This window comes from Rhincodon typus, chromosome 1 (genome assembly GCF_021869965.1).
Source record: "Rhincodon typus isolate 14 chromosome 1, sRhiTyp1.1, whole genome shotgun sequence".
Classification (NCBI taxonomy): Eukaryota; Metazoa; Chordata; class Chondrichthyes; order Orectolobiformes; family Rhincodontidae; genus Rhincodon; species Rhincodon typus.
Genome location: NC_063332.1, coordinates 103899055 through 103925530, shown reverse-complemented (window position 1 = coordinate 103925530; position 26476 = coordinate 103899055). Strand labels below are relative to the sequence as shown.

Here is a 26476-nt window from a genome sequence, read left to right as displayed (position 1 = left end):
TGCACTCTCCTCTTCACCAGGAGACAGAAGTTTTCAGGCCTGCCTGGAGTTTTTAAAAAGGCACACAAGGGAACTTAATTGGGTGGCAGTGGAGTCAAAACTGCAGTTTCTTGATGTCAAGTTAAAGAATTTTGGGTTTGTTCATGGGTTTTGGGTGTCACTGGCTGGGTCAGCATGTATTGCATTTCCCTAATTGCCTTGAACTGAGTGACTTGCGAGGCCATTTCATACAGTAGTTAAGAATCAACTGCATTGCTGTGGTTCTGGAGTCACAATTAGGCCAGATCAGATATGCCTGGCAGTTTTCCTTCCCTGAAAGGTATTAATGAACTTGTTAGGCTTTTACGGCAATTAATATCGTGATTTAGTTGGAATTAGACAGGCTTTCTTTTAATCCCAGGTTTTTATTGAATTTTAACTTCACCATCTTCCATGGTGGGATTTGACCCCAGATGCCCACATTAGTCTGGGATTCTGGAATACTCAGTGACATTATCACTATGCCACCTTCCTTCTTATTAAATTGCTTTTATATTCAAGAAACTTTCAAGCGGGTCAGCTTTCACAATCTTGATGATCAGGTACCTGTCTCTCATTCATTAATGTGTCATTGAGTCATAGAGTCAGAGAGTCCTACAGCACTAAAACAGGCACTTTGGCCCAAACTAATCCATGCTGACCAAAATGTCCATTCACGCTAATCCCATTTCCCTGCACTTGGCCCATATCCTTCTAAACCTTTCTTATCCATGTATTTGTCCAAATGCCTTTTAAATGTTGTTAATGTACCCATCTCAACCACTTCCACTGGCAGCTCATTCCATATGCATACCACCCTCTGTGTAAAAAAGTTGCCTCTCAGGTTCCCATGTATTCTTTCCCCTCTTACCTTAAACTGATGTCCTCGATTCCCCAACCCTGGGAAAAAGCCTGAGTGCATTCACCTTATCCATGCCTCTCATGATCTTATACACTTCGATAAGATTCCTCTCAGTCTCTGATCTCTAAAGAAAAAAAGTCCTAGCTTGTCCAACCTCACCCTATAACTCAGTCCCTGGAGTCCTAGCAACATCCTTGTAAATTTCTTCTGCACTCTTCCCAGTTTAATAACATCCTTCCTATAGCAAGGTGACCAAAACTGAACACAATACTCCAAGTGCGGCCTCATCAATCTCCTGTACAACTGAAACATAACTTCCCAACTTCTATACCCAGTCCCCTGACTGATGAAGGCCAGTGTGCCAAAAGCCTTCTTCACTGCCTTGTCTACCTGGGACTCCACTTTCAGAGAACCGTGCACCTGAATTCCAAGGTCCCTCTCTTTCACTACACTCCTTAAGGCCCTACCATTCACCATGAAACTCCTACCTTGATTTGACTTTTCAAAATGCAACACCTCACACTTATCTGTATTAAACTCCATTTTCCATTTCTCAACGCACTTCATCAACTGATCAAGATCCTGCTGCAATTTCTGATAACCTTCCTCACTGTCCACGATACTGTCTATTTTTAGTGTCATCTGTAAATTTACTAATCATGCTTTATACATTCTTATCCAAATCATCGATACAGATAACAAATAGCAATGGGCCCAGCACCGACCCCTGAGGCACACCACTAGTCACAGGCCTCCAGTCAGACAAGCATCCTTTGGAATTGATTTCAAATAAATCTGTTGGACTATAACTTGGTGTTGTGTGACTTCTGACTATGTTAGGATGGCTTCCTACCATCAAGCCAATTGTGTATCCAATTTGCCAGCGCTTCCTGGATTCCATGTAATCTAACTTTCCGGAGCAGCCTACCATGTGGAACCTTATCAAAGGTCTTACTGAAATCCATATATGTCTACTCCCCTGCCCTCATCAACCTTCCTGGTCACTTCAAAGAACTCTACCAAATTTGTGAGGCATGATCTCCCACACACAAAGCCATGCTGGCTAGTCCTATTCAAACCCTGTCTTTCCAAATGCATGTATATCTTATCCCCCAGAATCTACTCAAGTAACTTATTTGCCACAGATGTTAAGCTCACTGGTCTATAATTCCCAGGATTTTCTTTGCAGCCCTTATTGAATAAGGGCACAACATTCGCTACCCTCCAGTCTTCTGGGGCCTCACCCGTAACTGACAATGATGCAAAAATATCAGCCAGGGCCCCTGCAATTTCTTCCCAGCATCTTGCAGGGTTTTTGGATATATCTGGTCAAGACCAGGCAATTTATCCACCTTCATCAATTCGAATACATCCAACAGTTCCTCCACTGTGATATGGACTGTCCCCACGATATCGCCACTAACTTCCCCAAGTTCCCAAGTCTTCATGTCTTTCTCTATGATAAACACAGAGGAGAAATATTCATTGAGGACCTCACCAATCTCCTATGGTTCCACACATATATATCCACTTTGGTCCTTGAGAGGTCCTATTCTCTCTCTAGTTATTCTTTTTCCTTTATTATACTTAAAGAACCTCTTTGGATTCACCCTAATCTTCTCAGCCAAAGCTATCATGTGCCTCCTTTTCGCCTTCCTGATTTCCTCCTTCAGTAAACTCCTCTTTGCTGTAGGACACAGCAGGCCAAGCAGCATCATAGGAGCAGGAAGGCTGATGTTTCGTCAGAAGATGAAGGGTCTCGGCCCGAAACGTCAGCCTTGCTACTCCTATGATGCTGCTTGGCCTGCTGTGTTCATTGTCTCGGATTTTCCAGCATCTGCAGTTCCTACTATCTCCTGTATGCTCTATATACCTCCAGGGATTCCCTTGATCCCAGCTGCCTGTACCAGTGCCATGCCTCCTCCTTTTTTCTGGTCAAAGCCTCAAAATCTCTCATCAGCTAGGGCTCCCTACACCTGCCAACCTTGCCCTTCACCCTCTCAGGAACATGCAGACCTCAAACTCTAGTTATCACACTTTTAAATGCCTCCCACTTGTCAGAGGTCCCTTTGCCTGCAAATAAATACTCCAATCAGCCCCTGCAAGCTTCTGTCTAATTCCATCAGAATTCACCTTGCCCCAATTTAGAACTTGCATCCGTGGACCAGTTTTGTTTCTCTCCATAATTGTTTTAAAACTTATAGAACTATGGTCACTGGTCCCAAAGTCCTCCCCCACTGTTACCTCAGTCACCTGTCCTGCCCTATTTCCCAAGAGTAGGTTGAGTTTTGCCCCTTCCCGAGTAGGACCCTCTATATTCTGCTTGAGGAAACTTTCCTGAACATACTTAAATTCCACCCCGTCTAAGACCTTAACACTATGGCAGTCCCAGTCTGTGCTCCGAAAGCTTGCGTGATTCCAAATAAACCTGCTGGATTATAACCTGGTGTTGTGTGACTTCTGACTATGTTAGGAAAATTAAAATTCCTCAATATGACAACCCTACTGCTCCTGCAAGTCTCCTCAGTCTCCCTGCATATTTGTTCCTCTAATTCCCATTGGCTATTTGGGGGCCATTAGTACAACCCCAATAACGTCACCATCCCCTTCTTATTTCCTAGCTCCACCCACAAAGCCTCGCTGGATGATCCCTCAGTTATTTCATCTCTGACCACTGCTGTGATACTCCCCTTAATCAAAAATGCAACTCCCCCTCCCCTCTTTCCTCCACCTCTGTCCCACCTAATGCACCTGTACCCTGGCACATTAAGCTGCCAGTCCTGCCCCTCCCTTAGCCATGTTTCTGTAATGGCTAATAATATCCCAGTCCCATATACCTATCCACATCCCGAGTTCATCAGTTTTACCTGTCAGCCCTCTTGCATTGAAATAGATGCAATTTAATCCAACAGGCATTTCTCTTCAACTTGCTATTTATGATTACTATATCTCCTTCCAGCCTCACACTTGCTTCCCTGCTATTGAAGATTCCATCCCCCTGCCAATCTAGTTTAAACCCTCCCTTGTAGCACCAGCGAATTTGCCTGCCAGGATATTGGTCCCCCTCCAGTTCAGGTGCAACTTGTCCCTCTTGAACAGGTCACCTCTGCCCCAGAAAAGAACCCAATGATTCAGGAATCTGAATCCCTGCTCCCTGCACCAATTCTTTGACATTCATCTGACATATCCTCCTGTTCTTACCCTCACTAGCACGTGGCACCGGAAGTAATCCGGAGATCACCACCTTCGAGATCCTGGTTTTTAACTTCTTTCCTAGCTCTCTATAATCACTCGGCAGGACCTCATCCCTATTTCTATCTATCTCATTTGTGCCAACATGCACAATGACTTCTGGCTGCTCACCCTCCCCATTGAGAGCGTTCTGCAGCCGCTCCGAGACATCCCGGACCCTGGCACCTGGGAAGCAACACACCATCCTGGATTCCCATTTACAGCCACGGAATCTCCTTTCTGTCCCCCTAACTATCAAATCTCCTGTCACTAAGGTCCTGTTTACCTTCACCCTTTCCTGCTGTACCCCAGAGCCAGCTGTAGTGCCACCTAGATGGCTACTGATGCTTTCCCCTGATCAGTCATCACCACCCCCCCCGCCCAACAGTATCCAAAACAGTATACTTGTTTTTGAGGGGAATGGCCACAGGGGATTCTTGCACTCCCTGCATATTCCCTTTGCCTTTCCTGGTGGTTACCCAGTTACTCTCTGCCTGCACCTTAGGTGCGACCACCTCACTAAAACTCTTATCTATGATATGCTCAGCATCTGGGATGATCCTGATTGCATCCAGTTCCAGCTCCAACTCCTTAACACAGTCTCCCAGGAGCTGCAGCTGGGTGCGCTTCCCACAGGTATAGTCTTCAGGGACAATGGAAGTCTCCCTGATCTCCCACATTCTGCAGAAGGAGCATTCCACTGCCCTAAGATGAAGAGGAAAGTTAAAAGGACTTTACCTGAGATTACCTGTACTTTTTGCTGAGTTGCCGCTCACCAAAACCTCTTGAGATAAAGTCTTACTACTCACTCTGCTCCCAACAAATTTCCCAATGGCATGTCTCTCTCTTCCCCTTTTTCCTTTATTAGAGGAGGAGGAAGGGAGGACAACAGTGCAGTGATGCAATGTTTGGAGCTTAAGCACTCCTTGATACCAGGCCTATGACAATCTGCTCTTCAGTGCAGGTGACTGCTTCCATGCTCTGATATATGTGCTGAGGTGATGCTTCTCCCTCTCAGTCGCCTTCTGCTGAATTCTCATTAATCCTGCAGCCTGCTGGAACATTCTGACCTCTGTGCGACCTTCAGAGTTGCAGAATCTGGGTACCATATTTACCATCTGGATGGCACTTAGCTCATGGGAACCCAAGAACATCACTGGGAGCAGAAGGGAACACATGTATTTACAATCCTGTTAACATGCAGCATGAAGTGTGTGGGGTAGACTGTTTCCTTAAAGCTCTGCTGGATACAAAATTTTTTTCAGTTACTTGCCTCTTTTATAAACAAAGTATTTCTTTTGCACAAACGCTTACACTGTTCGGGATGAAATCTCCCGACATTGAGCAGCTCAGGAGGAGTTTCAGTCATATGCAGAATAACTTGTTATACTTAAAGGCTTACAGGCAAAAGGATGAAGCCTGACAGGGCCAACATGCTTTTTATGGATAAAATGTATTTTTGCAATAAAAAGAACACATTTCACAGCAAGGCAGCCACACTGGCTGATGTAAATTACCTTGACTGGGGAAGACAAGTGGGGCTAAACTCAAAAGGCCATCTTCAGTGGTTGTATCCTCCTGCCATACAAGCCTTTGTAGAGAGACTATCAGATGCGTGCTTTCTCCAGGTTCTGGTAAAAACTCAGTGACCTGCTGATGCATGAGCTGCTGAGTGTTGTAGCTCCTTTCACGTTTCAAGTGTGAACCCTGATAGATGTATGACAGCTAGTGCCAATGTGGTGCTAGCACAGTGTTACATTGGTCACTGTGATAAAGTAATAGGCATTGATTATGCACAAGGCATTTGATAGAGATGCCTGGCACCCAACCCCCTGTACGATAGTCCTCGGCACTGGCAATGTTACAATGCCAACGCACACTCATGGGAGTCTGAAGCAATCAGGTGGTACAAATCCTGCCTGGCACAGTGCCCCAGATCATTCATTTTTTTTGCGTTGCGGAGACAGGAGCACTGACCTCCACAACCACCTCTGCCCAAGCTGTTTTCATCAAGTTTAGGTTGGCCTCGTGTTGCCATCACTAGGAAAAAGAATTTCTCTTCTCTCCTGGTTGGCCTTCAGGAGAACCTCTGGGGAGGCATTGCAAAATCGTGTCCCTGCTGGTCTCTGACATCTGATAAAGAGACGCTCAGTGATGCTCCTGGGTTCCTGCAAGCTAAGTGCCACCTGGCTGCCCTTTAAATATCATGCCCAGATCCTGCAGCTCTGAAGGTCACATGGAGGTCAGAACCTCATACCAGCCCACTACTCAAATATAGCATTTTACCCACACTTGATTATGTAATGAGCTGAGAAGAAAACCCCTTCAGTAACCACTGCAATATCTCCTGCTTTTCAGCAAGGTTTCACAATTAGTCTCAAAAAAAATTCTGCCCTTGGTTTTTATGAGCCCTGGTTAGATTAAGCAGATGAATCAGCTCGCAGTTACTTTAACTCCACACTCACCCTATCTCCTTTCACCTGCTCAGTGCTTAACTGTTCCCATTATTTTTAAAATCTTATTTATAGATCATGAAAAAGTTAGCCAAATTATGGTTAAAACAGTTAAGGTAGGACTTTTTCGTACAATAGGAAAATGAGAGCAGTTAGCTCCAGTTAGAAAAAAAAGCTTGGCGCTGTCAGCACTTCCTATAAGATTTAGCTTGGAACTAGAACGATATCAGAAATTACATTTCATGTTCTTTATTGTGCAGCTATTTTTAACTAAGTTACAACAGCTCTCAATCATCCAGATCCAGGTCAGAGAGACTAGTTAATTAATTTCCTGTATTCAACAAAAGGCATACTGAGGCTGATGTAGACAGTAATATAATGTAGCCAAAGGCTGCTGCCTTCTGTGGTCCAATTTTCGTGACTTTACAGGTGGGGAGAAAAGACCTCAAAGGTTGCAATATATACACTTTAAACTATATCGTTTTACATTTTAGCTTAGCTATTAATCATTCAAGTTGATCCTGACAGGATCGTGTTCCAGGAGCGTCCAAGCGGTTTTCTTTTCCATGAGCGGTGTAGTGGTCTGTGTTGGTCAGGAGGCTTGTAACTCAGTGTTCTTTTCTGCACATTAGAGAGATGGTTCTCCTCTGGCAGTTTGTGGACTGTAATGGTTTCCCCTTACCCAAGAGTGAATCCTGTCTGACTCCAGCACACCCTGCAATCTCTTATTTACAACATTATACCTAAAACTGTTCTCTGTAGGTACATGTTTCATTAATGCAGACTATTCCATCCTTTCTTCACAGTGTCTTGCAATGACTGATGTCATGGGTCACATCACCATCGTAGTATTATATTCATTATCATTAAAGTGCATTGCCCAAATTTCTCACAACATTTACATTGACGTTATTTGAAACTTTTAACATTCTCACTGTCTCTTACATCACCCTCCCAATGATTATGGTTTCTGACTTCCCATCACCAATCCCTATTTTCAAGCATGGTTGTAAAACTGATAAATCTTTGCTGTTTGCTTGAAATTGCACCAGTTTCCACTTGTGGTCATTCTCAGTTGTTCTTACTCTCTTATGGACTGGAGAAGGGATATTTTATGGGCTGAGGTTTTGTTGTCATAACGGAAATTGCATTTTTAGCCTTCTGTTCATAAGTTACTCTGCTACTTAGCATCTACTGCAGAATGGTGTTCCTCTATAATGTAGTAAATCTGAATCCCAATCACTACTTATCGTCAGGTCCAGTTAAGTGAGTGGGAAAAAACATGGCAGATAGAATAGATATGCACTTTGCAGGAAGAAAAGAATATTATTTAAATAGACAAAAACTGCAGAAAGTTGCAAGACAGAGGGATTTGGAGGTCCTTGTGTGTGAATCACAAACAATTAGCATCCAGGTTCATAGAAGACAAATGAAATGGTGGCCTTTATTTCAAAGAGAATAGAGTATAAAAATCAGGATGGCTTGCTGACACTATGCAAGGTACTAGTCAGAATACACCTAGAATACTATCAACAGTTTTTACTCCCATTATTTAAGGTAAGATATCCTGGCATCGGAGGCAGTCCAGGGAAGGTTCACTAAATTGATCCTGGGTATGGAGAGATTTTCTAATGAGGGAGTTTATACTAATTTGAGTTTGGAAGAATGAGGGTAGACCTTTTTGAAATATACGAAGGTTCTTGGAGGGTTTGACAGGGTAGGTATGGAGAAGCTTGGGAGAGTTTAGGGTCAGATGACATTATCTCAGAGCAAGGGGTCACCCATTTAAGATAGAGATAATTTATTCACTTAGAGGGTAGTGAATGTATGGAACTCTTTTACCACACAGGGCTGTAGAGGCTAAGCCATTAAATATATTCAAGACGGGCTGTACAGATTTTCAATTAGTAAGGGAATAAGGGTATGGTGAAAACACAGGAAAATGGATTATTAAATTAGCCATGATTTTGTTGATTGGTAGGGTTGACTAACTGGCTCAAATGACCTACTTCTGCTCTGACTTTTAATGGCCTAATGGTCATTAGCATTTTCATGGTGTTCAATGCTTTCTCAGCTTCTCCATAGGCCTGTAGAAAGAGGAGAACTAATGACATGATTAATTCCAAATTCCGTTGTGACTGTCTTAAAGTATTCATTCACAATTTGTGGATCTGAAACACGTCTGGAAACTCACATGTTGAAAAGATTTTCTTCAATGATTTGCACATTGTCTCACCTGTCATAATACGAAGTCTTGTAACTTCTAGCCACCTGAAATAGTAGTTTATTGTGATCAATGTGCTTTCCCTTCAAAGTCAGAGAGATCGATCCCAAACTTTGCCATGCCGTATCTGGCAGAATAGAAGATAATAAGGTTTCTTCAGTTTCTGGTTATTGATTGCATAAGTAGGAGAGGGTAATGTGGAATTTGGCTTCTTCTGAAATTGCTGCTCACTGTTCTGCATGAGTCTTACACTTGGTTATTCTGTGAAGAATTTCTTTCCTTCTGGCCTTCAGTATTATTAGTCTGTGAATAAAGGTGATCTAAAATGGTCAAATGCTTCCTTTGTTCATGATACTTTTGTAAGATGTGATTTTTTAATGTTATATTTTGAGCAATGTTCTTGACAGAATTTCCTGAGCTGGGTGTTTTTTTAATGTCTGCCCTTTGTGCTTCTGATTTCCTGAAACTTCTTTTAAGTTGGCAAAGAATGTATAACAAACGAAAACATTTCTACTTCCAGAATAAGTCTTCTGCTTCAGCTTGATCCGGTATGTTATAATCTAAATTGTGGCATGATAATTTAAATATTTTTCTCCTATCCCTCCTTGTTCTGTGTGTTTTACTGATGTCAGACATGTTTAAAGAACATTACACATGACATTTAATTCTATAATATTTCAGAAAATATCCTTTTGGCAGAAACCTGTAGCTCGTGTAAGTTAAGATAATATCTGCGGACCTTCATTTGAAGTTGAACCTCCAAAACAATTTGCCTCTGTCAAGGCCATGCTTTGTGATCGCGAGGAATGGTAAAAAAGTGGAAGAGAGAATAATCACCAATTACAGGATCAAGATCAGACTGAAGGTGAGGTAAAGACCACGTGGAGTGTAGGACTAATGTATATTCACAGGAGGAATGCCCTCAAGTAGAGAAAGGAGAGAAAAGTGTGATTGTGCTTTTATTGAAAGAGCTGACGCAGTTAGCCTTGACAACAGGAAGAGTCTATTGATATTCTGCAGCGAGGTCAGGGAGCATTCTAGCTACAAATCAATCCCCAGCTACCTAAAGAGACTAGGTATAGAAGTTGCAAGCGCTGGTTATAATTTTGGAGGAAATAATCAATTAGTTTTTGATGCTTCATTCAACACAATATCTCTGTAGTTGTTGATTTACTCGAGCAATCCCTCAACTCTACCTTGGTATGCATTTCCCCAGAAAAAAAACACTTACTTGTCTCTCATCTCAGCTATTTCCCCTATTAAAGCTCTCACATTTCCATTTCCAGTACAATAAACTCAGATTTGAGTATCCCTGGCACATATTTAGGTTCACCATCAGTTGTCTAATGTATTTTGACCACATCAAGCATCATGAATAACACACAGTGTCATTCTCTTCTGCCAAAACCACCCAGTTCTATATGAATATTCTAGAAGTGAAGCCAGCTCTTTCTTCTGCTATGGTGGCTCAGTGGTTAGCACTGCTGCCTCACAGCGCAGGGACCTGAGTTTGATTCCAGCCTTGGGTGACTGTCTGTGTGGATTTTGCACATTCTCCCCGTGTCTGCAATGGGTTTCCTCTGGGTGCTCTGGTTTCCTCCCACAGTCCAAAGATGTTCAGGATAGGTGGATTAAATTGCCCATTATGTCCAAGGATGTGAAAGCTGGGTGGATTAGCCATGGGAAATGCAGGGTTAAAGCAATAGCGTGGGGGCCTGGACCTGGGTGGAAATTCTTAAAAGGGTCAGTGTAAACTCAATGGGCCTAATGGTCTATTTCCACATTGTAGGGATTGTATAAAAACAGGGGCTTTTCAATCTTGAAATCTTGCCAGAGGATGGATCTTTCAAAAATATGCAAAAAATTGGAATGTACAAGTGGAACGTGTCTTTTTGGTAATGCAAGCCACTACAGCAAGATACTGTACATTAAACACTAAGATCCATTTAGAATAGAGGTCTTCATGCTACTATGCTCAACACTTAGAATTGTCTTCTGGTTGTGGAAATTAAGGCAACACTTTAGATTTATTCAAAGACAAATGGATGACATGATGAAAAACATTTTTTTGGATAGTTGCGCTTGTTTGGGCCAGATTATCTTCTTTATCTATATTGCTGCTTTGAAACTGAAGAAAAATAGTGGGTTCTCCCATTGTTTGCCTTCAAAGGTGTTTGGGACTGGATTATTGCCGGAGCGATGGCTTTCCATGTCATTATAGTTGGCAGCAGGATGACTGATGTGGCAGGATGCACAGAGACTGAAAGCTTACATGAAAGCGTAAAGTGCAACACCAATCAATTATATGCCAGATTATTTAAAAGTGTTCATTTTACTATGCTTTGTATAAATGCCACAGGCTAAGCGGTTTAACAATGGATGCAAGCGTAAGAAGTCAAAGCAATCCCACTAGTTTACTAAAGAAAGGCAAAATACTTTGAATGCTGGAAATACTGACTGCATAACAAATGACCGATATGACAAAATTTATCAACTGAACTTAAGGAGGGAGTTGTTAATACATTTTTTTTGTTTCCAACACAGATCAGTTTGCTCCTAATTTGTTGTTACAGTGATGGATAACTCGAGTTTAAAGTCTACAAAGTTGCATGTATGTACTGTCCCACAGATGTCAGAGGAATCAGATAGTATTTGGCATTAATATCTGTTTTCGTTCAATTCTGGGACATTCTCACTGATAGTTGTGAAGGACATTTACAAGGTTGAATTGTGCAGTCTGAACTGAGCTTCTAGTAGATACAAGTTCACAAAACAAATCTACTAAGAAATCAGCATTGACTAACACAATGAAGTTTAACTTGGTCTTATCGTGTGCCAAAAAGTAATGTTTGAATAAAATTCCTTTGTATGATACCACAACAGATGCACAAATCTTCTTATACTGTGCGAGTTAACAGCAATGCTGAAATAGCATCCAAGGGAATCTTATGCAATTATTTTGAGGAGGTGTCAGAGAATGTTGTTGAGGGTAACGCTGGTGATCTGGTGCATATGGGGTTTCAGAAAGCATTTGATAAAGTGCTGCACAATAGACTTGTGAGCGCAGTTACAGCTTATGAAATAAAAGGCACAGTAGCAATATGAATGTGAAATTGGCTCGGCACCAGGAAACAAAGAGTAGTGGTGAATTAATTGTTTTTCAGATTGCAGGAAGGATTACAGCGGAGTTCTTCGTGGACCATTACTTTTCCAGATATGTATTGATGATGTGTACAAGTCAAAATTTCAAACTGTGCAAACAGCATACAGCTTGGAAATATTGAGATTCACAAAGTCAGGAGTGTAGAAAGGAGAAAGAAAATAACTTGTGAAATGGGTGGAAGATATTTAATGAACCAAAGCATGAAGTGATTCATGTTAGAAACCACGGAAACACTATGGCACAGGGAGAGGCCATTTATTGCAATGTGTCTGTGCTGGCCAGTTGGAAGATTACAGGAAAAAACATTAAAAAATTGCAGTTCTACAGAGGATACAGGAGGAATGGACCTAGGTTATATGTATGCAAGTTATTGAAGGTGGCAGGAAAAACTGAAGGAGTGATTAATAAAGCATACAGTCTCCTAAGCTTTATTAGTAGGGGCACAGAAGAAGGACAGTTATATTAAACCTGTACAAAAACTGAGTTAACCTTAACTTGGATATTCTGTTCAATTCTGGACACCACACTTTATGAGGGCTGTGAATGTATTAAAGATACAATTTACAAAAGTAGCTATGGAGATGTGGTACTTTGGTTACATGGAAAGGCTGGAGAAGTTAAGACTAATTCCGCTGAAAAGTAGATTGAGAAGAGACGTGATGGATGTGGCAAGTAACGAGGGGCCTGGACAGAGTAGATATGGAGAAATCGTCCCATTGTTGGAAACATCAAGAACTAGAGCTCACAGATTTAAGGAAATTGTCAAAAGAAGTCATGGTGACATGAGGAAAAACATTTTCACAAAGTGAACGGTAAGGGTCTGCTGTGAGTATCACGGACTTAACAGTGGTTTTCTAATTAACTGAAAGGGAAAAAAATGCAAAACTTTGGAGACAAGGCAGGATAGTAGTGTTAAGAGAATTGTTCCTTCAAATGAGGTCTGGAACAAACATGATGGGCCAAATGGCCTCCATCGGTGCTGTGACAATTCTATGATTCTATTCTGTGATCCTATGGTAAGCAGTTGAGAAACAAAGGAACTTAAATGATACATTGGTAATCTTATTGGTGGTAGTCTACAACAATGGCTCACTTCGTATGGATATTTTTCCAGTGCTTGTTTTAAAATGCATGTCTGGGGCAGTGCAGAGTGAGATTTTTTGACTTAACACATAACGTATGCTCCACCTGATCTGGATATACAGGTACTGACCTTGTGTGCAAAACAGTGAGAAAATGTTCTATTCCTTGGCACTGATCAAGTGTATCTGAACTTGATATGTCCAAACATATTTTTTTAAAGAAAATTTCAGATGTGAAGAATTTTCACTTTGGCAAGGAGTATTATTGGAACAGCAATGTCAATAGTTTCCATATTTCACTTTTCAATATTTCCCCATGCCTCACTAGGAATCACTGTCAGACCTCTCGTTCAAGCCAAGTTAACCTGACCACTCAAGCTCAATTTTCCTGACTAGTCAGAAATCTTGGTGAGAAGATTTGTTACAGTTGGTGTGCGATTGAAATCCAATAGTCAAAGAACATCTGACTGAACACTTACAACAGCATACTCACTCACTGTTGTGGATGTCTGAGTGAGTGAGCAAGCGAATGTAAGTGACAGAGTGAGAAAGAGAAGGTGAGTGAGTGAACATATGCTTGTACAAGTGCATGCATGTGAGCGTGAGAGTGAGTATGAGGGCAAGAGTGTGTGTGGGAGTGTGAGCGTGTGTGTGAGACAGTGTGAGCGTGTGGTGTGAGGCTGTGTGAGGGTGAATGCGTGGGGGTGTGAGAGAAAGTATGTGAATATGAGTGCACATGTGTGTAAGTGCATGTGCGCGGGTGTCTGTGTGCATGTGAGAGGGACAGTGTGTGTCTGCATGTGAGTCAGTGATTGACAGAGAATGTGAGAGAGTGAGAGTGAGAGTGAGAAAGAAATGTGTGAGTGAGAGAGCGTATGTGTGCGTGTGTGAGAGAGTGTGCGCGCGTATGCAAGACAGACTGTGTCTGTGTGTGTGTGTGTGTGTGTGTGTGTGTGTATGTGTGTGTTTGTGCATGTGAGAGACAGTGAGTGTGTGTGAGACAGAGAGAGAACACATGTGTGTGAGTATGTGTGCATGTGTGAGTGTGTGTTTGTGTGTGTGTATGAGAGAGAGAGGGGGAGAGGGAGAGAGTGTGTCTGTGTGTGAGAGTGTGTGCATGAGACAGAGTGTGCGTGTGTGAGAGAAAGAGTGAGTGTGTGAGAGAGAGTAAGTGTGTATGAGAGAGAGTGTGTGTGTGAAAGAGAAACTGAGAGAGAGTAGGAGTATGTGCATGTGTGTGTGTGAGAGAGAAGGCGAGTGTATGTGCATGTGAGAGAGCATGCGCATGTTGAGAGAGACTGTCTGTGTGTGTATGCATGCACGTGTGTGTGCGAGAGAGAGAGAGCGTACATGTATGTGAGAGAGAGAATGTGTGTGTGTGCATGCGTAAGAGTGGGTGTGAGTGCATTTGAGAGACAGTTTTGTGTATGTGAGAGAGTGTGTATGTGAGAGGATGTGTGTGCATACATGGGAGAGTCTGTGTGCGTGCATGTGTGAGAGAGAGAGTGCATGTGTGTGTACGGTAGGGAGAGGGTGTGCGTGTGAAAAAGAGTGTCTGTGTGCATGTGTGAGAGAGTGTGTATAAGCAAGAGGGACAGCATGTGCGATGTGAGCGAGAGAATGTGTGTGTGTGCGCGCGTTTAAGATAGAGTGCGTGCATGCGTGGGGAGAAAGTGTGCATGTGAGAAAGAGAATGAGTGCATGTGTGAGACAGAGGGAGTGCGTCTGTGTGAGAGAGACAGAGAGAGAATGTGCATTTGAGAGAGATAGTTCGTGTGTGAGTGTGTGTGTGTGTGAGAGATAGAGAGAGTGAGAGAGAGAGAGAGTTTGTCAGTGAGTAAATGACTGAGTGAGTGAATGAGTATGAGTGTGTGAGCATGTGAGCCCATTTAAACTCAAGTGAAAACAAGACCAGCCTACCGAATCATTCCTCATAAGGCAACCCACTCGTTGTAGGTATCAATCTAGTAAACCTTCTCTATACTGTCTCCAACGAATTTACAACCTACCTTAAATAAGGAGACTAAACCTGCACACAGCGTTCAAGATGCGGTCTCACCAATGCACAGTAAACATAACCTTACTTTTAAGATCAATTCCTCTTGCACAAACGATAGCACTCATTAGCAATCTTTTGCTGTACCAGAATGTACCACTGTTTTGTGACTCATCCACTAGAACACCTAGATCCCTCTGCACTTCAGAATTCTCAGAACACCATTTATGTAACACCCCACTTTTTTATTCTTCCTTGCAAAGTGAGCAACTTCACATTTTTCTACATTTACACTCCATCTACCAGATTTTTACCTTCTCACATATCAGTCAGCATCCCTGATATGTCATCTTCATAACACATCTTCCTTCTTAACTTTGTGTCATCTACTAATTTCACCACCATGCCTTTGCTCCCCTCATCTAGGTCAATAACGTAGACTGTAAGAAGTTGAGGCCTATCACTAACCCCAGTGGAACTCCACTTGGCACATGCTACCAATCTAAAACAGAAATATTTATTATGCTGTCCATGGTAGGTAGCTAATTTTCTATCCATGGGAATATGTTACCCCCTACTCCATGAGTTCCTACTTCGCGCAATAACCTTTTCGAGGAAACTTGAAAAACATTGTTTGGAAATCCCAGCACAGTACATCACTGGGCTCCCATTTGTCCACAGCACGTATTACTCTTTCAAACTCAAATAAATTTGTTAAACACAATTTGCCTTTCAGAAATCATGCTGGCTTCTTCACTATCTTGAGTTTTTCCAATTGTCTGGTTACAACCTCCATAATGATTCATTCTAATACTTTCTCCAAACCAGAGATCAAGCCAACCAACCTATAGCTTCCTGAATAGAGGCGGTATATTTGTAAGCTTCCTGTCTGATGGAGCCTAACAAATTCTGGGGATTTAGCATTAGGGCTTCAACCTCATTAATCACCCCCTTTTAAGACCAAAGGACAGAGTTCACCAGAACCTACAGACTGGCCAGGTGACAGCTCCATCAATTTGCTCAGTATCACTTCCCCGAAGATGTAACGTCACCAAGGTTCTCTCTTCCATCAACCTCCTAATTTATAGTGTTACTGAGATAATTTTTGTATCCTCTATAATGAACATGACATCTCTCCTCCTTTGACCCTTCATCACTTCTAAAAGCTCTCACTAGGAGGTCTCACTGTCTGGTCTATTGTTCCATTTCTGCCATTTTCCTTTTAGCTTTCAGACATTGTTGCAGCAGCTCCATTTGTGACATACGTGCAGTTCCACTTCAAGCAGGGGAGGCCAACTGTGTGTGCTATATCATTCAGCTAGGTCCTCTGCTGGGTATACAGCCAGCAAGCAGCATGTTTCATGTTGGGCAGCAAGCTGCGGGCACATTCTTGAGCAGCATGACATTTGGATGCTGTCTGGGACCCAGACCCACAACTTGGAAATGGACCTAATCGAATTTTAGCTCCATCAGTAGAAATTCTTTTAAAAAAAACGAAAATTTCTCCTCACTGTGTGCCTCTGGTTCAGTATGAAAGTAGAAAATAAGTCATTCTTGAGAACTGAATGTAATTGAGCTTGCTACACAGCCAACTAAAGCCCTGCTTTGGTTATGCTAAAAACTGTAAAAGGGCTGACAAGTTGTATATTTGGAAAAAAAGGAAAAATCTCATGTTAACCTGATGTCTCTGTTCAGCCACATGGGGTAAACAGTATCATTTACACTTAAGTACAACTCTCTAATGCTTCTGGGCATCTACTAAAAGAGCATTACTTGGTTTCAATTAAGTACAATACTTTCAAATTCTATCCACTAGAATTTAATGCTGTAATATAAACAAGGCTCAACAGCTCTTGAGAATAGTACTTTGCCTGGATGATTTTGATAATGCATTGCAACAGCTAAACATTATGAAAGAATGTCATTTGTTATACAACTTATTTATTCATCAGGAATTCTGCAGGGGTTCAATAAACTGCCTGAGCTTCTGGATATTTCACAATTTAGGGTTTTGAATTGTCTGACACGTTCTCTTCCCATAAGAATGGACTTAATTGGTTATAATCTCAGATAGCTCAACAACCTCCTGCTGTTTGTAGGAGTAATGCTTGAATTCAAACAGCTGAAACCAGACAGTTTTTGTAGTTAGCTTCCTGCTGCTTCTCCTAATGCTTCAGCATTAGGACATTATCTTACATGACAGCCAATAAAGTGTATCAGCGAGTGTCATACAATTTGTTTGGATGAGGTGATAAACATAGATGAATGGTCCTGGCAAGTCCACGAGCTATGAAGCTTGCACCAGTTCAAAGTATCTGAGGATGCAATGGAGCAAATCACTGTTAATGATGATTGCTAGAGTATTTTGGTTGATTATTGATGGGGTGTGATAAATCAAGCAGCGTCTCAGGTATATTGGGTAGAAAATGGCTTTGAAATTGCATTAACTTGGTGTTAGGTGATAGAACTTCTCAAGACTGTGTCCAAGAACCGGCTTGGCTCTTGACTTGGAACGATATGCCTATCAGTCCTTCATGCTGATGTCTGAAGGCCCTCCTGGTCCACTGTTGTTGCGCTGTCTTGTGTCAAGATTTGGAACCCATTCTCATCCATTTTGTGCCACTGTTCAAGATTGCCCAGGTTTCTGAGAAAATTTCCAGGATCTGTTCCAGCCACAGTGCAACTTCCATTTAAGAATTAATGATTAGCATTAGTTTTAAGTGGTGCTAACCATTCAATATTGCTCCCCACTGATGAATCCTATCCACGATCAGCATGCTTTGTTTTGGTTGAATGCCTCAATGATTCAAATCATTAGGCAGTATGAATTTGGCGTAAGCTCAAACAATCAAAACAAAATCTGAGTATTCTGCCCATAATATTCTCCTTAGTTTCAAAATGTTAATTTACTCTTCCCCTGTAAAAAAAATACCATCACACTGATCTCAAAATATCCTCTAATTATACAGGTTCCTGGCAACTTTCTGTATGCATCACCTTACGTTTCTATTGGTTTGTTTGCTACACTTGGACAGAACATTCCTCTTTGTTCACAATTTCTGTTCTTCATTGGTATTGTAAATTTTACTACAAATATTATTTAAGAAAACTAAACTCCTGAAATACTGCTTACTGACACTCAGGGGCGCACGCAAAATCTCTTAAATAAATTTAAACAAGTGAAGAAAAAAAGCCCAGATTGAAAATAAAATGGAAGAGTATCATTCAAGAGAAAACAAGTGAATTTGTGTGCAGTCTAAACAAAACCAGAGGTGAGCATGAACATTTGGGACTCATCATCGGATTGCTGGTGGGACATACCTTAAATGAAAACAGAAAATGCGGCAAATAATAAGCAGGCCTGCCACACACTGAAAAAGAAGAACAACAGCCTAATATTTCAGATGACAATCCTGCTTTGACAATCTGACAAAGACCTTAACCTCCCCCTGCCCCCACCCACACTATCTTTTCAGATTATACTACACCTGCTTATCATTTCCAGTGTTTTTGTTCTTAGATTTTAAAGATTTTTCTTTTTAAAGCTGCCCTCAGCCTAAAAAAAGCAGAATGATCAGGAACAGAGAAGAATTTTGATCTTGCCAAACCGGCTGCACATTTACACCGCACCCAATTTTCCATCCATTGAACTCAATGAAGAGGAAATGTGAGTGGGGTGTATGATAGTGGGTTTAGCTGATAACTGCTTACTGAACAAGTTATCCCCCAGTGTGTTTAAATGGAAATCCTATGCTACAAATCAAAAGTGTAACAAAACATGAACATCATAGGTCTCACCTTATTTATTTTTACTGCTGGCAATTACATGCTCTGTGCTATGGTTCAGTTTTTATTCCTGGGGCTGGGATTCTGCTGGGAATTATTGTCTCGCATTGCCTTAGCTACAAGCAGCAAACAGGTAACACAGGCTCAGCATGTTCTGGCCAACGCAAACAACTCATTTTGGACAGAGGTGCTTTTGTTAACATCTATTTTTCCACAGGCAACAGCACTGTTCCTACCAAAGGTAATGCACTATTCTGATCAATTAAATTTAAATTTGATTTTTAAAACAAAATCAATACTGTGGAGACATCTCAGAGCTGAAATCTTATTCTGGTGATGCTGTTTGTATTCCAGTGTACATTACTAGTCTTACAAAGTATACCATCTTATACACATTTCCGGGTAACCATAATTTTCCATCAACAATTAATAGTAGGGTCCACATTTGGGTTGGATTTAAAATGGGGTGCCATCATGTTTGCAGTACACACCTTTTGTGTGCCAATGGTAATGTGATCACTACAATTGTACCACTGATAGTAGGAACTGCAGATGCTGGAGAATCCGAGACAACAAGGTGCAGGGCTGGATGAACACAGCAGGCCAAGCAGCATCAGAGGAGCAGAAAGGCTGAAGTTTCGGGCCTAGACCCTTCATCAGAAAAGGGATGATGAAGGGTCTAGGCCCGAAACGTCAGCCTTTCTGCTCCTATGATGCTGCTTGGCACACAATTGTACCACTGTTCAGTTGTTTGAACCCACTCTAACTATGAGAATCAATGGCAAATCAACAGCGCTTGGGCTGTGTTAGTAAATTGCTCCTTCTAACTAAGTCAGTATTACGTTATCCCCAACTTTGGTGAGCTGGCAGTACACTTGAATATCCTCAGCTTGCAAAGGCATCTATCTGCCTCAAATCAGTCAAGTGGTTGCAGAGGAAGCCAAACAAATGGAGATAGCCCTGCCCTGAACTTTCAGACAGGTGGCAGGGACTTTGCCCCCAGGGTAAAAGTCAGCCCACTATTTGCATAGGACTGTCAGTGGCATAGGGATTGAAAACGTTTGTTCTATATAGCTGGTCTCAATGTCCAAAATAATCCATATTACACTTCCATGATCTCTTACTAAACTTAAATGAATGTTCTTTGTGAGGTAGGCTGTCTCAAACCGCATCCGTTATTGTAGAATTAGCCAAATCATAGAGTTCAGTTGTGTTAGCTATCATTAAAAGGTATATCCCAGGAGTCTTATAGATCAAGAACTCATATCAGTCAAACATCAATAATCATGTATCAATCGTTCATCATTTCCACGTGTGCTAATGGAAGCATACACCACTGGATATTGCTTTATGTTGAACAATATTAAATCCTTCTGCCACTTCTCAACTCATCCTGCTTCTTCATTCAGATCACTTTCACTGCTATCTGTCTCCCTACTTTAGTTACCTTACCACACAGATGGGCATCATCAGCAAATTTCACCTTACTGGAATTCCTCTCTTCCATATGTTATACTCATACTGAAAACAGCAGGGCATCAGACAGTGGACCAAGTGGAACTCCACTGGTGAGACAGAATAGTATTCATTACTTTCTGCACTGAATTATGAATAAGGTTTCAATTTAGCCGACTCAATTAGAATTAATGTCAAATAAAAGTAATTTTTTTGAGCTAAAATTTATTTTCAAGAATTCAGTGTATGCCAAAACCCCTTTACCACTGCTATCGCTTCAAAGACTCATGGCCATCATGCTCCTTAGATAATTATTTAGTTACGTCTTTGTTGGTTACATGCTTTGGAACATCCTTAAACGGTGAAAGGTGTTACATAAAATCAAAGTTCCTCCATTTACTTACTCTTCATTGCCACTTGACTAACCAATCTCCTAATTCATACCTTTTTTGAATATTGGGATTTGATATTCTTTAGATGTAAGCCCTGTTTATGGGAGGTTTTACAATATTAATTAGATCCATTTTTTTTCTTTGGAGTTTATCTAAGTCTGGGAATTTTTATGGGTGAGATCCCACTACCTATGGTAATGTCAAAAGAAAAGGAAGAAATGGTGTAAACAGGCAACAGCCAGACATTCCCCACTAAAGCTACAGCTGTAAATTAGGGAATTGCCACATAAATTTTATGCACTGAATCTTGAATACTCTGTTGTATCAACTGCATAAACGAATAATGGCCTGAAAATTCTGCAGGACCCCCCTTCGTCTCCTGATTTAACTCGGGAGGTGGGGAAAACTGGCAAAACCCAAAGGAAACAGCATAAACAACGTCTTTTTCCAGTTTTCCAGGGGTTCCCAAATGATCTGCTGAAATTGTGGCAGAGTATGTGGGAAACCTCCACAGAATTTCAGAGCTAATATGTGCAGAGTAGTCATAGCACCATTGATGATCTATTCATTATTTCCTCTTTTGTCTTCCACTTCTTACTTGCATATTTTTCAAACAACCCTACATTACTTGCAGTCTTTGTCACTTGAATTTCAAACTACAGTTTTTAATAATAATTGTTAGATATTGAACACTATTTGACTTTCCCATTCAGTCACCATAGCTATGAAGCTTAGAATTGTGTAACGGCCTTTTCTATCGTAACAAAGGCAGCAAGTTTTTTTGGGAAATAGCTGTCAAAGGAACTTCATTTGAACAGTAGTTCAAATTAGGCTGAGTGGCGTTATTGCTAGACTGTTAACCCAGGGACCCAGGCAATATTCTGGGGACCTGAGTTTGAGTGCTGCTGCAGCAGGTGGTGTAATTTGAATTCTATAACAATCTGGAAATAAGAGTTTAATGATGACTGTGAATCCTATTGTTAATTGTCAGGAAAAATTCTTCTGGTTCACTAGTGTCCTTTAGGGGAGGACACTGTCATCCTTACCTGGCCTGGCCTACATGTGACTCCAGACTCTCAGCAATGTGGTTAACTCCTAACAATTAGGGATGGTCAATAAATGCTGGTCCAGTCAGTGACACCCACATCCCATGAATGAATAAAAACAATTGTCCAACATTACATACAAATATAGATATGAACATATGAATTAGGAGCAGAAGGAGTTATGAAGCAGATTGAAGATTTGGGGAGCAAGGTTAAATCCTCTGGGACACCAGATGTAATAGTGCAGCAGCATACAGAGAAGCCATCATCATGGATCCTGTGACTTCAACTAAATTGATAAGAATGGAATCAAATGAATCTAGTCGCACCCAGCTAGAGGATCACGCTGTGGACTGTTTGGAACAGTTTTAGTAACAAAAGCAATTATATTGGTCTCCTTATTTCAGGATGGATATAAATGTGTTGGCAGCAGTTCCAAAAAGGTTAACTGGACTAACACCTGGAATGGGTGGGCTCTCTCAGGAGGAAAGTTTGGACAGGTTTGGCTTATATCCATCAGAGCTTGGTCTGCTGTTCAGTAAGATCAGAGCTGATCCGACTATTCCACATTCCCTCTGACCCCTGATAACCTTTTACCCCTTTTCTTATCAAGAATGTAACTACATCTGCCTTAAGTATTTTTAAGACTCTGCATCCCCTGCAATTTGATGAAGAGTTTTCAAAAGACTCATGACCTAGTGTTAGAAAAGATTTTTCATTGCTTTTTGTCTTAAATGGGTGACCCCTTATTTTTAAACAGTGATCCCCAGTTTTAAATTCTCTCATATGAGGAAACATCCTCTCCACATCCATCCTGTCAACACTGTTCAGGATCTTAAATGTTTATATAATGCTGCTTCTTGCTCTTTTAGACTCTGATGGATATAAGCCAAACCTGTCCAAACTTTCCTCCTGAGAGAGCCCACCCATTCCAGGTGTTAGTCCAGTTAACCTTTTTGGAACTGCTGCCAACACATTTATATCCATCCTGAAATAAGGAGACCAATATAATTGCTTTTGTTACTAAAACTGTTCCAAACAGTCCACAGCGTGATCCTCTAGCTGGGTGCGACTAGATTCATTTGATTCCATTCTTATCAATTTAGTTGAAGTCACAGGATCCATGATGATGGCTTCTCTGTATGCTGCTGCACTATTACCTCTGGTGTCCCAGAGGATTTAACCTTGCTCCCCAAATCTTCATTTCTCATGGACAACCTGGGTCTCAGTCACATCATCTGTTTCTATATATATGCTGATAACACCTAACCTTTGATTCACCACCGTCTCTCTCGACCCTCAACTACCTCCATATTTCCAGGCTGCTTATCCTACATAGAGTTTTGGATGAGCAGATATTCCACCAACAGGATATTATAAAGGCTAAAACCATCATCCCCAAAGCCTGCCGTGAACTGCATAAACACTGACTCCCACCTTGTCCTACCTGAGGCTGAATGAGACAGTTTGCTGCCTCGATCTGGTTGCCTGGTTATCTATCGCCCTATTGGCTCAGCACCAAGAGGAAAAGAGTCAAATCTGTATCAACAAACAACTGACTTTATTGGTTAGTTAAACAGACATACAATTCACACCATTTGGTTAAGAAGGGTTAAAAACAGACATGGAATTTATACAAGACTAAAATCTATGTGCACACCCATTAGGTTTCTCTGATTTTCTCTGATCAGTCACAGAGTATAAAGGCTAATACCAGAGAATAGGATTTCACACTGGGCAGGCAATCCCTTGGTCCTCCCTTTCAATCTAGGGTCCTCCACTTCTGCGAAGGTTAATCACCAGAGTTTTCACTGGCTGCATGCACATCCTTCACTTTCATCCTTATCTTCCCAAACCGTGGTGTCTTACTTTGGTTGGCTCTGGCCTATCTGCTGTGCCTGTGACCTTTCATTATAGGCTCTAGCCCAAGGGCACTGGTAGCATTACCTCCTTATTCTTCCACCAAATAAGTAGTTGTACCTTATGTCACTTCCCTTGTTTTCCTCTGAGTCACACCAGTTCCAACTGGTTCCACTCAGTACAAGCCAGTGGCTGAGGTTTGGGTTATTTCAGTTCAGAAGCTGTTTTTAATGTATGAACAGTTCCTGTCCGACATCTTACATTTGATCTCGAGATGAAGTTCCTGGCACAAATCTGTACCTTCGGTAAGGCCATCTATTTCATCATCTGACTCCTCCCTTCCTCAGCTTATCTGCTACTGAAATCATGATCCAACACTTTGCCACTTGACTTGACTATTCTATTGCATTGATGGTCACCCTTCCAATTTCAATCCTCTGAAAACTTGAGGTCAATAAAAACTCTGTCACCTAGGTTCTGTTCACCATTACTCCTGTTTTCTTAGATGTACATTTGCCCTGGGTTCAGCTTTCGCTGTGATCTTCTCCAGTCTGAAAACAGTTTACGTATCGGTGTTGCTCCAATTCTTGTTCCTTGAATGTTCCTGATTGAAATCACACTGTCATTGACAGTTGTGCCTTCCGCTCTTAAGACCATAACTTCTGGAACATTTCCATCTCTATGTCCCAATTTCTTTCCTAAAGACAGCCTTTAAAGCCTAATTCTTTGACCAAGTTTTTGGTTTTGATCCTGCTGCATTGTCCAGTTTTTTTTGACAATGGTGTATTTTAATTTCCACATCCCTTTAATATAGCTTCATGAATATCCACTCTTCTGTTTCTGATTCTATAATTAAGCTTTCAACTTAACTTTGCATGAACCTTTTATGTAGCTTTGACTACTGTTCGTCTGGAATATTGAATATCTGTGTTATTTTTGCCCAGATGCCTTCTCTTAGGTATCAGATTGAAAAGAAAATTGTCTACGTTAGAAACGGTCACGTTAGACTACGTCAAAAAACGTAGATTACGTTATAGAACAGTCATGAAGATTTATTGGAAAACCAAGAAAAGTGACACCATAAAGTTGCACTGTCTGACTGAACAACTGCTTTCTAGTGAACTAGAATTGTATAAGTACATTAGTTGTATGGATGGATTGGAACCAACCTTTACTCCAAACAGTGCAAGTTACACAAAGTGAGCAAAACACTTCAGTGAAGCCACAAAGGATTACTGCAGTCTACTACATTTAAAAAGTAATCTTTATGCGCTTTCCATCAATAGACATTGACAATTTAACTACTTGTTTCACTTTTGATGAAAAACTGCAGCCACTGAAAAACGTAGGGGACCAGTGGCAAGTTTTCTTGTTAATATTATGGTTCAAAACTGGAAATATGTTTTCTTTCACATTGATATTTAGAATTGTGAACCACTGAATAATCTCACCTGAGAAACACTTCTGTATGAAAATATACTCCATAGAGGAGCTAATAATTGGCCATCATAGCGGGTGAAGAACCCAATTAAATAGACAATAACAAATTAGTCAGTATTGCCAAATAACACTTGTACTTAAGAGTAGAAAATACTTCCACAAATCTTTCAATGAAATACAATCATCTCATCACAAGGGTGAAATAATGAACATTCAAAACCTGCATGTATCAACACTATATGTATGTAAATTCCAAAGGAATAGCAAGGCTGGTCATTTAATGTATTTCTCTATTTTGATGTTCATTATTTTAATAAAATAGTCACACAGAAATATCAATGTGATTATTTTGTTATTATTTCATAGCAGATAGCTATAACTGATGACGATAACTGAAAATTGGAATATCACATTTGAAATATCAATGTTTCAGTAAATTAAAAATAAACCTTTAAGTGCATGATCTATGTGTTACAATTATATCTTCTATTGCACTCAATCAAATATGTTTGTCAATGTGTTTAATGGGCTCTAAGCAATCTATCTTTCATTAAAATAAAAATAAGAATTCTTATCTTGATAAGTTTCATCGAGCGTTCAGACAGCAAAAGTACTTACAGGAGGTCCTGTGAAGAAAAAGACAAAAAAATGCTTAGTCATGAAAATGTACCAATAATATAAAGACTACTTCAAAAGTAGAACATTCTGAAAAGAAAAACTGGGAACTTCGCTGTTTTGTTAATTCTAAAGCATATGACGCTGTTTCTTTATTGCTAGTTAAATCTGAATTCTTCTTTTTACAGCAATGTGCAGCAAATCCAAATTAAAGCAAGTCACTTTGTAGCATTTATATAACATTTTACATGTTTTTGCATGTTTCATAGATTACTACACTTCAAAAAGTACTTAGTTATCTGTAAAGCATTGCAAAATGTCCAGTGGCTGTGAAATGTTCTATATCAATGCAAGTCTTTCTTCTTAACGGAACTTTTATTTCGCTGCAGCTAGAGCCTAGAAATTACCATTGCCAATATTGGTGAACTAATGCTTAATGTGTTCAGGATGTGTCTCTGTCCATGATTAAGATGCAGGTGTCGACCCATTTATTTGAACTGGATTAATATCCCTGTGAAAGCACTGTAGACAGGAATATCATATGAACTAATACTTTTTCTATTAGTATTCTTCAATACACTGGAGAGTCTTTTAAGATTTACAAACGTTTCCCCCCGAAAAAGATTCATTCTCCAAATATGTGCTGGCTATGGGAAGCATCATCCAACCACTGCCATTTCATATGGAATATTTTACAATCATCGGTGGGTATAAAAGTCATTTTTATATCTCACTAGAATCAAGTGAGATTCTTCACCACTATCGCATTCTCAATTTTCTTTTAAGGATAAATCATCTGCTTTTTTCCCAACTGTTATTTCTACATCCATTTCAAATCAGCAGGAGACAAAAT

General features: G+C 40.8%; 1 protein-coding gene across 1 annotated transcript in view; it reads right to left on the bottom strand.

Annotated features, from left to right (window-relative positions):
* Window positions 1-26476, bottom strand: part of LOC109917899 (collagen alpha-1(XXV) chain) — a 620002-nt gene that overhangs the window by 222634 nt on the left and 370892 nt on the right. The window contains exon 4 of the mRNA XM_048603420.1: window positions 25627-25634. Within this exon, the coding sequence (XP_048459377.1) occupies window positions 25627-25634 (8 nt within the window). The remainder of the gene's footprint in view (window positions 1-25626; window positions 25635-26476) is intronic.